The 12,627-nt window shown below is 42.9% G+C and overlaps 1 protein-coding gene across 5 annotated transcripts in view; it reads left to right on the top strand.

The window, feature by feature from the left end:
• LOC147617562 (uncharacterized) overlaps positions 1-12,627 on the top strand; it is a 74,654-nt gene that overhangs the window by 59,357 nt on the left and 2,670 nt on the right. For all 5 annotated transcript variants that reach the window (XM_086775841.1, XM_086775839.1, XM_086775837.1 and 2 more), the window contains 4 exons: positions 10,058-10,198; positions 10,312-10,458; positions 10,576-10,707; positions 10,806-10,905. In XM_086775841.1, coding sequence (XP_086631967.1) covers positions 10,058-10,198; positions 10,312-10,458; positions 10,576-10,707; positions 10,806-10,905 — 520 coding nt within the window. The remainder of the gene's footprint in view (positions 1-10,057; positions 10,199-10,311; positions 10,459-10,575; positions 10,708-10,805; positions 10,906-12,627) is intronic.

Genomic DNA, 12,627 nt, shown 5'->3' with positions numbered 1-12,627 from the left:
TCATGCTAGAGTCCATAGGGCCCAGAGTCTTGTCCATGCAAGAAACTGTGAGTAGTCTGATAATTCATTGGAGTGTTTGCGAAAAGGCCAGAATTGCTTGGAAAAAGGATGCCGAGGAAAACGAGCCTTCAAATATCCAGAAAGCCTATCAAGAAGAGCATGAGAAGACAGACAATGCCAAAGCAAATGAGGTACCATTTCTCGTGCATGATAGCACCTATAACAGTGTGGTGAGGCAATGTGTCTCTTGGACAGTAGTATACACATAGGAAGCACCCCAACCAGGCATCTCCATAGGAAGACTTTTTGTTTCAAAGAGAGTCTATTTTTCCAACATGTTTTCCACCAACGCAATGGCTTAGATATCCACCAAAGTTGATTAGCATGCTCAGTAATCCACTGGGGAGGAAAAATTAGCCGATATGCTGTGGCTGCAATCAGTTGATCAAATGAGATAGGCTTATAACCAAGCATCTGTCTATCTAATTTCCAATCCATGAACCTGTTTTGTGCTTTAAGTGGCGGAATAGGTTGTATAGACTGCATTATCTACATAATCTCTTGCCATATTGGTCTGTGATGCATGTCCAAATCATATTGAGAATTTTCTTGAGGAAAGCTGAGAACGTGTCCATTCGCATCTATAACATCTTGTACATATTGAATACCTTTGGTGGATAGAAAATAAGCCTTTTGAGGTTCCAATAATGCTAGTGGTTCCTCAAAGACTTTGCTCCAGTGTATACTTTCCAAAGCCAGAGAGTTTCCAATGTTGGCATCAATGCAAGTGTGAGAGGATTTGTTTCCAATCTTGAATAAGCCTGTTGGAATACAGACAGCCAGGTGTTTTACCATGAAAAAGTCCAAGAACAATGTCCCAATGTCTAGGATCCAATTGCCAAATGCCAAGGTTTGCATATTTGCACATAAGGTGGCTAACATAATTGACCATGGCTGTTTTTGTCGTAGAAAATCACCAATCATAGTGGCTTTTCTAGCCAACACATGATAATGCATGTTGAGAGTATTCAAACCACCATGCATCTTAGGCGTACAAACAAGTTCATATTTCAATAGCCTGAGCGCCTTTTTATCAATTATGTCAATATCTTTTTTGGTCCAAACTAAAAGAGGCAAGAAGAATTGAACATAGGCCAGAAGAATGGATTGAACAATCGAGAGTCGAACATGTAGAGGCCATGTGGAAAGCTTCCAATAATCCAATTTGTGATTCAATTTCTATAAAACCTAGAATGTTTTATCCTTGAGGGAAACCAACCAACCTATAGGATAGCCCAAAAGTCTAATAATCTGATCTCGCGATAAGATTTATCCTTGCCACAATATCTCATGCCAAGAGTATGCATTCAGTGGAAGCAATTTAGATTTGGAAAGTTAACGTGTAATCCTGCAACCAAGCCAAAAAGAGACAATGCATCCATAAGTGCTTTCACATCAGTAGGGTTATTTTTAGGAAAAAAGGAATCGTCATCAGCATATGCTTGTATGAGAAACTATGAGCCACGACACATTGCTAGGCCATGGAGATTGCCATCTTTAATTCTTGTGATATACAAACTTATCACAAAAATGCTAGCAGTCAAGTCAATTGCATATCACATAAAGGATTGCATCCTGCACAGTATGGTTTTATATCACAAAGGCATATCAATGATAACATTGCAAATGCATATATTGGCATTGAATTTGCCAAATACACAAAATAGAACGTCATTATCATGCAGGTAGATATTGCTAAAGCCGTTGATACAATACATTGGGACTATATTGCACAAGTTATGAGCAAAATGCGAATTGGACCAAAGATGCGAAATGTTATTTGCTGGTTGTATGCTGAAGGATCGGTAAAATGCATATTGGGAGGAGATCTCTCTTCTCCTTGGAAACTAGGAAAATCAGTACGTTAGGACCGCCCACTTAGTTCAGTGTTATATGTAATTGTTACCCATCCTATGCTCTTGTATATGGACAAGCTCGTTGTAGATCCCAACTAAATAATATTCCTCACTAGATATCTGTGAAGGCTTCCCACCCTCTGTTGGGTTTTATGCTGTGTATGCACCCAGAGGAGTGCTAGTGATCATCAGTAGGTTACTGGGGCACTTTTTACTTCAGTTAGTAGAGGTTTTTTCCCCCAGTTTAGTTCATTTTCACTTATATGCAGTTTATAAGTGTTTTGGTCCACCCGGCACATTTATGGCCGGTCATGTGAACACTTATCCTTTAGGGGTCACTATCATGTGGCTTGTACTTCACAATTTTCTATTATTGAGAGATCTATAGCAGTCGTGTTCACTCCCTGCTTGTTTTCTATGCCTGTTTTCTTTCTGTAAACCCTAACCCTAACCCTGTTTAGTCTTCAATTGGTATCAGAGCCATTGAAGCTTTGCCCTTGTTCATTGCCCGTACACATCCAAGTTTTTTTTTGGTTGCTGCTGCCGTACAGCACCCGTACCTTCTGCCCGTACTTCTGAGCGCCGTACAGCTGTGCGCCTGCTGTCCGTACTCCCATTGTGCGCCGCCTTCAGCTTCAGCCGAGCGCACTAGCTGCTCGTACAACATTCGCACGTCGCCTTCAATAAAGTACAAAACAGGCGTCGCCTACATTTACACACGTGTACTAGCCATTGTGCGCCTACGCCTTCAGCGCCAATAGTACTACAAGTCGCCGCCTGCTGGTATTCGTCTACAAGTCGACACCTGCAGCCAGTCAAGCGCAGCCACCATCACTTGCTGCCCGTACACGTGCATCCGTACCAGGCGACTGAACCAGGCGACTGTACCTGACGTGTCTTCATAAACCTGCTCGCCCGACTGTACCTGACGTGTACCTGCTGTGTATCTGGTCGTCCTGCTCCGTACAGTCTCCTGTACACACCTGCGCAGACAGCCGTACAACTGTCAGTACAAGCGACCAGCAGCATCTGGTGTTCCGTACTTGTTCTGTACCAGTCAACAATACCTGCAGTGCATTCGACTCCATTTTCAGCTCCTGTTCCGTACTGTACCTGCTCGCCCAGTTTTAGCACTGCTTCCGTACAGTACCAGTCGACTGTACCTGCACAGTACAGTCAACAGTACTTGCTCTTTGGTGGACTGTACCTGCATGAGTACAACAATCAACTCATATTTCAGCTGGTAAGCATTACAGGCTTTGAGTTTTGGGCATTCTTATTTTTCTTTGTGAAAAATATACAGGCACAACAGGCAGATTTTCTAGCAAGAAAATATACAGATTTTTGCGAAGTTTGGGTGCAGCAAATTTGGGCATTTTTGGGGCATTTTGGTATTGTGTACGCCATTTGCTGCTCTACTCAGTCATTGGTGCATTAAGCTGCACATTCAGAGGATTGAGAGTGCAGGCAGATTTGGGTAAACTGTATTCAGTGGAGTACAGTTGTTATCAGGGTTTTTGCTATTGGGTTTTTTGGTAAACAGGTACAACATTGTGCGTAAAGCATAATGGCAAATCAACAGCAAAGTGATGTATTCACATATTTGTCTAAGGAAGACAAATTGGATGGCACGAACTACTCCTTGTGGAGTTTTATGCTGAAAAATGTGCTTGTGGCAAAAGGTCTTTGGGATTTTGTTAGTGGTGATGAACCACGTCCAGGTCCATTGGCTCCAGAGACTCCTCCCCAAGGGGGTGCTCGTGGACGAGGACAACAGGTACAGGCTCCAGGACAGCCATTGCCTGTTCAGAGAACAAATGCTCAAAAGACATGGGATGCCAGGGATGCACAAGCATTGTCACTCATTGCATTGTCAGTTCAAAGGTCCATTATACCTCATATTCGTTCAGCTGGCACTTCACAGAATGCATGGGTGACTTTGGAGCAAATGTATGCTGCTCGTAATGAGGCTAGGATCTCATTTTTGAAAAGAGAGCTGGAAAATCAGAAAATGAATGAAGGAGATGATATGTCTAGCCACTTGAACAAGCTGCAGGATTTGAGAGAGCAACTCATCAATGTGGATGAGATTATTCCTGAGACACAGCTTGTGTCCACCATCTTGCACTCTTTGCCAAGATCTTACTTGGCTTTCCATACCTCTTTGAACCTCAGCATGAGGAATGCTGTTGAACCCCTCAAGTATCAGGAACTTGTTGCTCTCTTACTACAAGAGGAGCAAATGAGGAAGAATATGAATATGAACACAAATGCTGAACAAGCATTTACTACAGGTCAAAAGGGGAAAGGGAAATCTCAGCCAAAGAGTGCAAATCAAAATTCAGGTGATGGTGGTTCTTCACAGGATACCAAGAAAAGTGATGGACAGCCCAAGAAGAAGGGCAAATGTCATTACTGTAAGAAGCCAGGTCACTACATCACGGAATGTAGGAAGAGGATTGCCAAAGAGAAGGCAAAGGAAGCTGGGATGTCTGTTAATGATGCTCCTAAAGCTCCTCCAGAGACTGCTTCTTTTGTTGAGGACAGGGATTACTGTTTCTATACATGCAGCTATGATGCCTCTTGGTCTTCACAGGCACTCAGTATGACAGAGCATGCATGTACTTGGTATTTTGATAGTGGTGCCTCAAAGCATATCACATCTCGCAGGGATTTGTTTAGTCATGTTGGCCCTGCCCCTGTTGGCAAAACTGTTCAGTGTGCCAACAATGCTTCATATCCAGTGTGTGGCATTGGGGAGATTCAGCTTACAGCCATTGATGGCTCCATTCTCCGCCTTACAGATGCCTTATATGTACCAGGGATAAAGAAGAATTTGTTGTCCATTTCTTCTTTAGCACATTGTGGAATGCAAGTCCACTTTGATGATGATAAATGCATGGTCAGAGACAAAGCAAATGCCTTGACCTTGATGCTTACTGGTACATTATGTCATGGACTTTATGAGTTGGATGCATTTCAGCCAGTGGATCAGTCTGCTTATCATGCATTCACTCTTACTCCAGCTATGGTTGATGCGGAGTTATGGCATGCTCGCATGGGGCATGTAAATTTTGGTAGTCTTATGCTTATGCAGCGACATAATATGTTTACAGATCTACCTCTCATGGAGAAGCCTCCAGATCACATTTGTGAAGGATGTATTTTGGGAAAAATGCACAGGTTTTCCTTCCCACGTGATCAGGCTCTAAGAGCAACTGCAAAGTTGCAACTTATACACAGTGATCTTTGTGGTCCCATGCAGACGAAGTCATTAGGTGGTTGCTTTTATTTTGCAACATTTATTGATGACTTCTCTCGTATATGCTGGGTCTATCCTTTGACACAGAAATCACAGGTATATGATGCATTTTTGGCCTTTGTAGCACTTGCTGAGACAGAGTCTGGATGCAAGGTGAAGACTCTCCGTTCTGACCGAGGGGGGGAATATATGTCACATGTGCTGAATTCTTTTCTTGGGAGTAGAGGTATAAAACATCAGTATACTACTCCTTACACTCCACAGCAAAATGGGGTTGCAGAAAGGAAAAATCGGTCACTCATGGAAATGGCCAGATGTATGCTAAAGGCAAAAAGACTACCACATATCTTTTGGGTGGAAGCAGTAATGTGTGCTTGTCATATTTTGAATCGATGTCCCACAAAGGCATTGGTTTCTATTACTCCTTTTGAGGCTTGGCATGGCCGCAAGCCTTCTGTATCGCATTTTCGTATCTTTGGGTGCCTTGCATATGCACACATACCCAAAGAGTTGAGGAGGAAGCTTGATGATAAAGCCACAAAATGCATTTTTGTTGGGTATAGCCGTGAGAGCAAGGGCTACAGGTTATATGACCCACTATCCAGGAAGATATTTATCAGCCGGGATGTGATTTTTGATGAAAAATCAGAATTATCCATGGCTGGTTATGAGGCAAATCAGGCTGAAAATGATGTATTTGAAGGTCTTCTACCCATGGAGTTTCATTCCACAGTTGGTGATCCAACTCATGAGGGTAATGGACAGCCAGCAAATGATGTAGGTGGTGCAGAAATTCAGCAGCCAAATGAGCCAGAAGCTGAACCAAATATGGGACAGCAGGCACCACAGGTCAGACATATACCTAGATGGTATTTGAGGACACTACAGGACAGCCATTTAGAGGGTCCTCTTGCTGGTCGTACTCGTAGGGAGACAAGGACCAATGAGCATGCACACATCATAGATTTGAATCTGGTTATGGCAGCCAGTTTACAGGATGATGATGAGCCTGATTCATTTGTGGATGCACGAGATAATGTGCATTGGAACAAAGCCATGCAGGATGAGATTAATTCTATTAAAAAGAATCAAACATGGGATTTGGTTGATCTGCCCAAAGGCAAGAAAGCCATTGGTACTAAATGGGTCTACAAGTTGAAAAGACATGCAGATGGATCCATTGACAGGTACAAAGCCCGTCTAGTTGCAAAGGGCTATGCACAGAAGAAGGGCATTGATTATGAGGAGACATTTGCTCCTACATCCCGTATGTCGACACTTAGGTGTGTCATTGCATTGGCTGCACATCGTGGTTGGGTTGTTCACCAGTTGGACATAAAGACTGCATTCCTACATGGGGACCTCGAGGAGGAAGTTTATGTATTTCAGCCCATGGGATTTGCAGAACATGGTCATGAGGGGAAAGTATGCAGGCTGAAAAAGGCCTTGTATGGTTTGAAACAAGCTCCACGAGCTTGGTATGCAAAAATAGATGCTTTTCTACTCACTCAGGGATTTGTGAACAGTCCATCAGAGACCACTTTGTATGTGAAGAAAGAAGAGACAGATCTGCTGGTCATCAGTCTTTATGTGGATGATCTCTTGCTCATGGGATCAAATGATGACAAAATTGCAGCATTTAAAGAGATACTGCAACAGACATTTGACATGTCTGACTTGGGCCTTGTACATTACTATTTGGGCATACAGTTTGTGCAGGATAACAGAGGCATTGGGTTGTTGCAATCACGTTATGTTGCTAAACTTCTGGAGAAGTTTAAATTTCAGAATTGCAAGCCTATTAGTACTCCTATGGAGCCTGGGATGAAACTGTCACTACAAGATGACAGTGTTTCCTTTGATGCCACTACATATGCTCAGGCTGTTGGGTGCCTCATATACTTGTGTAATACAAGGCCAGATATTCAGTATGCAGTCTCTCAGTTGAGCAGATTCATGCACAGCCCACGGTTGTCACATTGGCAAGCTGTGAAGCGTGTATTCCGTTATTTGCAGGGTACCTTGTCTCTTGGGTTGCTTTATCCTGAGGGGGGTGACATGCAGTTACATGCTTACAGTGATTCAGATTGGGCTGGTGATTTTGATACCAGACATTCCACTAGTGGGAATTGTTTCTTCCTTGGCGCTTCATGCATTTCTTGGCTAAGCAAGAAACAGACCACGGTGGCCACTTCATCTTGTGAGGCAGAGTACAGAGCAGCCTACACTACTACTGTTGAGTGTGTTTGGCTGCGTCGTCTTATGACTGATATGGATATTTCAGTGGAGGAGCCCACACCTATCTATACTGATAGTCAGAGTGCCATTGCTGTGGCCAGGAATCCTGTGTTTCATGCTCGCACGAAACACATTGAGATTCACTATCATTTTGTTCGGGAGAGACTCCAGGCAGGAGATATCAGTCTGATCTACTGTCCTACAGATCAGAATGTGGCAGACATCTTCACCAAGGCATTACCACGTCCGAAATTTGAAGCATTCCGCAATGCTTTGAATTTGTTTCCTTTTGGTGGATGATGTACAGTGATCACATATCACTCCAGGGGGGTTTGTTGGGTTTTATGCTGTGTATGCACCCAGAGGAGTGCTAGTGATCATCAGTAGGTTACTGGGGCACTTTTTACTTCAGTTAGTGGAGGTTTTTTCCCCCAGTTTAGTTCATTTTCACTTATATGCAGTTTATAAGTGTTTTGGTCCACCCGGCACATTTATGGCCGGTCATGTGAACACTTATCCTTTAGGGGTCACTATCATGTGGCTTGTACTTCACAATTTTCTATTATTGAGAGATCTACAGCAGTCGTGTTCACTCCCTGCTTGTTTTCTATGCCTGTTTTCTTTTTGTAAACCCTAACCCTAACCCTGTTTAGTCTTCACCCTCGTGGTCCATCAATAATATTATCCCGATCCATAAAGCAGGCGACCCTAATCCCAATAACTACAGGGCCATCATGATTAGCCATTCATTGGCCAAGATATATAGATCAGTTTTGGAGTCTTTAATCAACACATTGGCATAGAGAGAGAGGGTCAAAGGACCAGAGGGCATGCAAGTTTTCAAAGGGTTTACTTGACATCGGATCATGTTTTCACCCTCACAGCCATCATTCAGGAGGCCTTATAATGCAAATATTAAGTCGGTTGTTTCATGGATTTCCGTAAGACCTTTTGACTTAGTACTCAGGCAACAAACTACTCAAATTGGACCCAGTCTTTAGAGGTGAGCTGGTTCATGAATTTACCAAGGCAGTGTCTTGTGCATGTTGTGCACTTCTGGATTATATAGGCTTTGGGATATATGACTCCTCTCTCAATTGAAGTGATGTCACCATTTTTGGGGATTTATGAGCCTCTTACAGATTTAGAAGAAATATGGACTTTTTGGACAAGCTTTGGGAATGACACATTATTCAGTGTTAGTCTCGGGCACCTTGGACATCCTTGTGGGCGCTCAGCAACAGGAACAGGACCTAGTTTGACAGATTGAAACCGGCCTTCAGAAACTTGACGGGCGGTGAAACAAACACTCGCACACAAAACACTTCAACACCTTTGAGGACCTGGAAAAGGAAAACAAATAGGGGGAGCTATAGTGCTCCTGCAAATAGTACACGGACACCGATTGGCCCCAAATCGCAGTGGCTCTGCTTGCGGTATTTCTTTAATTGATCAAATTCGAGTACAAAGTACTTCTTGTAGAATCCTCCACCAACAGGATCCCTTGTAGATTCACCCAAGACTTCCAAATGAGAACTCTCGTTATCACAGCACATTACACCATAGAGAAGGCACACCTATACAACACCTCCCTGCTTCCAAAGGTCTTCTCCATCTCTACCATGGATCCCTCAAACCCTTTCCCAAACAGCAGTAGGGCTGTATCATACCACATGTCCTTCCCTATAGCCACAACTTGCATGTAACCTCGAGAAAACTACAACCTGTTCACATGAATCCAAAGACATGTTTTCCACATGAAACCAAGACTTGTATCCCATAAACCATAGGCTTGTTTCCTTTTGAAAGCCAATGTCCTGTTTCCATGAGAAACTCACAAATACACCATCCAAGCACGGTGCCAAAACCAGGGTTGTTTTCCATAGCACCAAGCGAGAGAAAAATAGAGAACCTGTAAGCGAATCCCTGAACACATATAAGTTCAAGACGAAGAGAAATCACACCATCTCTCCCATGAACATTGTCCCGTGCGTATGTAGCTTGTTCTCCTGTTTCAGAGTCTCTCGTACTTTCATGGCACACACAAGAGAAAACACGCCAGGCCCTTATGATGAGAGAGAAAGAAAGAAAGAAAGATTTTATTAACGTCTTCCAAAAGACCGAACTCGGCCTATGAGACAAATCGGAGTACCTGTATGGGGTATCCTCTGTAATCATCTCCAAGTCTCCACCCTGCACCCAACATCAAGCATATGGTCCTCCTCACACCCACGATTAACAAATCGGGTATAAATACCAGCCCACCAACTTGTACAAAAGCCCCCAACTCATGTCCACAACTGAACCTTGCATGAACATGGACATACAGCAACCAGCCAGCCTGCTTCTTGCCAAAAGCGGGAGAGAGAGAGACATTCAATAGGCGCCTGAGGTCACCATTTAACCATAGGGAAAAGTTACGGGGTTTTTGTATTCCTCTTTTCATGTCTACCATGTTGCAGTAGCTTTGGTCTTTTTGTATTCCTCTTAACAGGGCTTGTTACCTCTTAACAGCCTTCAGTTTGAAAAACAATCTCTAGCCCTGTCTTGATTGTGTGAATGTGATGGGCTGTCTAGTAACTTACAGGCAAAACCTCATAACAACAAGTATAACATAAATTTCTCTCAAATACTGTTGCAGAAAAGGCTACAATCAAAGAATGCTGAAGATACGGCTGAAGAGGTGCACCATACACTGGAGATTCAAAACATGGAACAAGCAGTGAACGATCTACAAATCCAACTTGCTGAGAAGACATCACAGCTTAAATCATACGAAAAGGTTATGATTTAGGCAAAACCCAGTGTGTTGACTTTTTGGCCTGGATATGACTTTGCACCATTTGTTGAAACTGAAAGCTCATTGGTACCTCACATGTAATGGAACCTATACAGGCTTTGAAAGAGACAGCAGAGAAGCTCGAAGGAGCTTCGGATGAATCTCAAGAGAAATTGAGCAGTGCATTCAAAATAGCCAGCTCATTAAGGAAGTTGCTGGAGGATCGTGAAAGTCAGTATGCTACACTAGAAGGAAACTGCAGGGTATGCGGCTGTGTTTAGTATTGATATGGGAACATGCAGGCATGGAACTTTGATGTGCTGCTTTAACTGAGATAGCAGATGCATTATTTAGTCAAATTTGTATTGTCTATTACACAGAGAAGAGAATTGGAATTGGAAGAACTGCAGAGAAAACTTGCTGTTGCAAACAATACATTTTCTGAAACTGTGGAGGCTCGTGACATACGCATTCAGGAGCTCGAGAGTATGCTTGCACAAAAACACAATGATGTATGGACCGGTCCTACTGCTCGTGGCCTCGCTTGCAATTACCTCGGAAAACATAAGGTGATCTAACACACATGCAACTGGGTTTTGGTGTCATGCAGATACATGACACACAACAAGAAATGCAAGATCTTCGATTAGCCCTTGATGCAAAAGACAATCTTGTGAGAAAACTAGAATATGAAATCAAACTGAAAACAGGCAAGTCAAGCTTGCTCTTTGTTTATAGAACTTCACTTCATTAGAAGCAAGTAAAACAATCAAAAAGTAATTTTACAATATAGTAAAACAAGCAAAAAATAATTTTATAATATCATGAATTTTCGGATTCCAATGTACCTATCTATCAACACGCATATTACAATACTTTTGTGTAGCATTGTCGTGTGTTTCACACACCCTTTCTCTAGCATGAAGAACAACAGAAAGTTCTCACAAGTACAATAGAATTTGGGTGTAACAGAAGCTCAATTATGCTCCGGAGTCACTTTTCTGCTGCCCTAATACCCTGTGGCGAGTATCAGTGCTAGTATGAAGAGCCTTTGTCAGGACATGTGCCTTTTGCTGCAACTGCATTATCTTCTCAAATGGATCCTAGGCTCCCTGGTTTCTCTAAAATTCTGAGCATAAATAGTGATGATCTGTGCCTGCCAAGACAATATGCTCCCTCTATGAATAATCGTCAGTATTTAACCTATCTCTCAGGGCCAAGAGTTCCTAGAGAGATGGGAAATGACTTAATCATGCCTCCAAGAGAAATGATCCTGTAACCAACAATGTGCACCTATGCAATGCTTGAGAAAGACCCCTCACTACAATGTCGTCTGGACTGCAATACCCTAGTGCATCCCTCTCTATCATCAAGAAGCTTTACAATTTTTAAGTCTGTGTTTGATTGACACAGCCAATCATTTTCCCTACAAGTATTGCTGAAAGCCATGCTTGTGGCCAAAAAATCACAATGATACCAATGGAAGAGGCCCTTGCTCCCTTAAATCCACTCCCAGCGGCCAGAAAGGGAGTAAATGGGGGCTAACCAAATCGCATCCATGGTCTCTGCTGGGGTGAGTCCCATGGTACATTTTTCCCTTCAAATATGCTCACAGTGAGGCTGCAAATCACCTCCCATCAACATGCAGACATTCTCAAGGTCTCGTTCTCAACAGGTTGCAGACGGTACTCAGACGAGCAGCTGGCTTTGTTGTGTGGACAAGCTTTGTAATAGGAGGGGGCTGCTAGGGTTATTACGGTGACCTTTTGCCTGGATCGCATTATGAAAGGCCAAGGGGTGGCTGTAACAAATAAGAATTTCAAGGTGCTGCTGAGGGAGCAAGGATAGGTCCTCCTTAGGAGTCGTCTGGTACTGTTACCAAGGATGAACATGGGGATGCAAAGAGTGAAGAATTGTGCAATACAGTAGCTCCACACTTATCAAGGAAATAGGCCATTTATGAGTGAAAGTCTCCTCAATCACATGCACATTGTGGGAGACTTGATCCTGCTGGAACTCCTCTGTCAACTAATTTCAGGTGCCAAAAGACTGCATGAACTCACATACAACAGAATGAAAGAACAAAAAAAGTGTTATATTAAGGTCCACAAAAGACCGAAGGGTGTATGAGTCAAAAAGTGCTAACAATGAATCCATGAAATAGCTGTGTCATGGAAAAAGGAAAAATAACTAGCTACATAGATAAAACCATCGTTAAAGAGACCATGTTACAGGGACCATCCCTGAAAGTTGAGACATGTTGTGTGGTAGGAAAAAAGCAAAAGGAATCAAACTGCAGCATTGAGAGAAAAACAACGCTTCTCATTTGTAACAAGAGTACATCTATATGTCAAGGCTTTATCAAGCCCCACGGTTAAGAAATCTCCACATCTCTGATATTTACCTCACATGCGCCCCCCCATAACTATGGG

Source organism: Cibotium barometz, chromosome 36, assembly GCF_041138505.1.
Source record: "Cibotium barometz isolate CiBa-2024 chromosome 36, ASM4113850v1, whole genome shotgun sequence".
Taxonomy (NCBI): domain Eukaryota; kingdom Viridiplantae; phylum Streptophyta; class Polypodiopsida; order Cyatheales; family Cibotiaceae; genus Cibotium; species Cibotium barometz.
The sequence above is the reverse complement of the archived record's forward strand: the minus strand, read 5'-3'. Positions and strand labels throughout refer to the sequence as shown.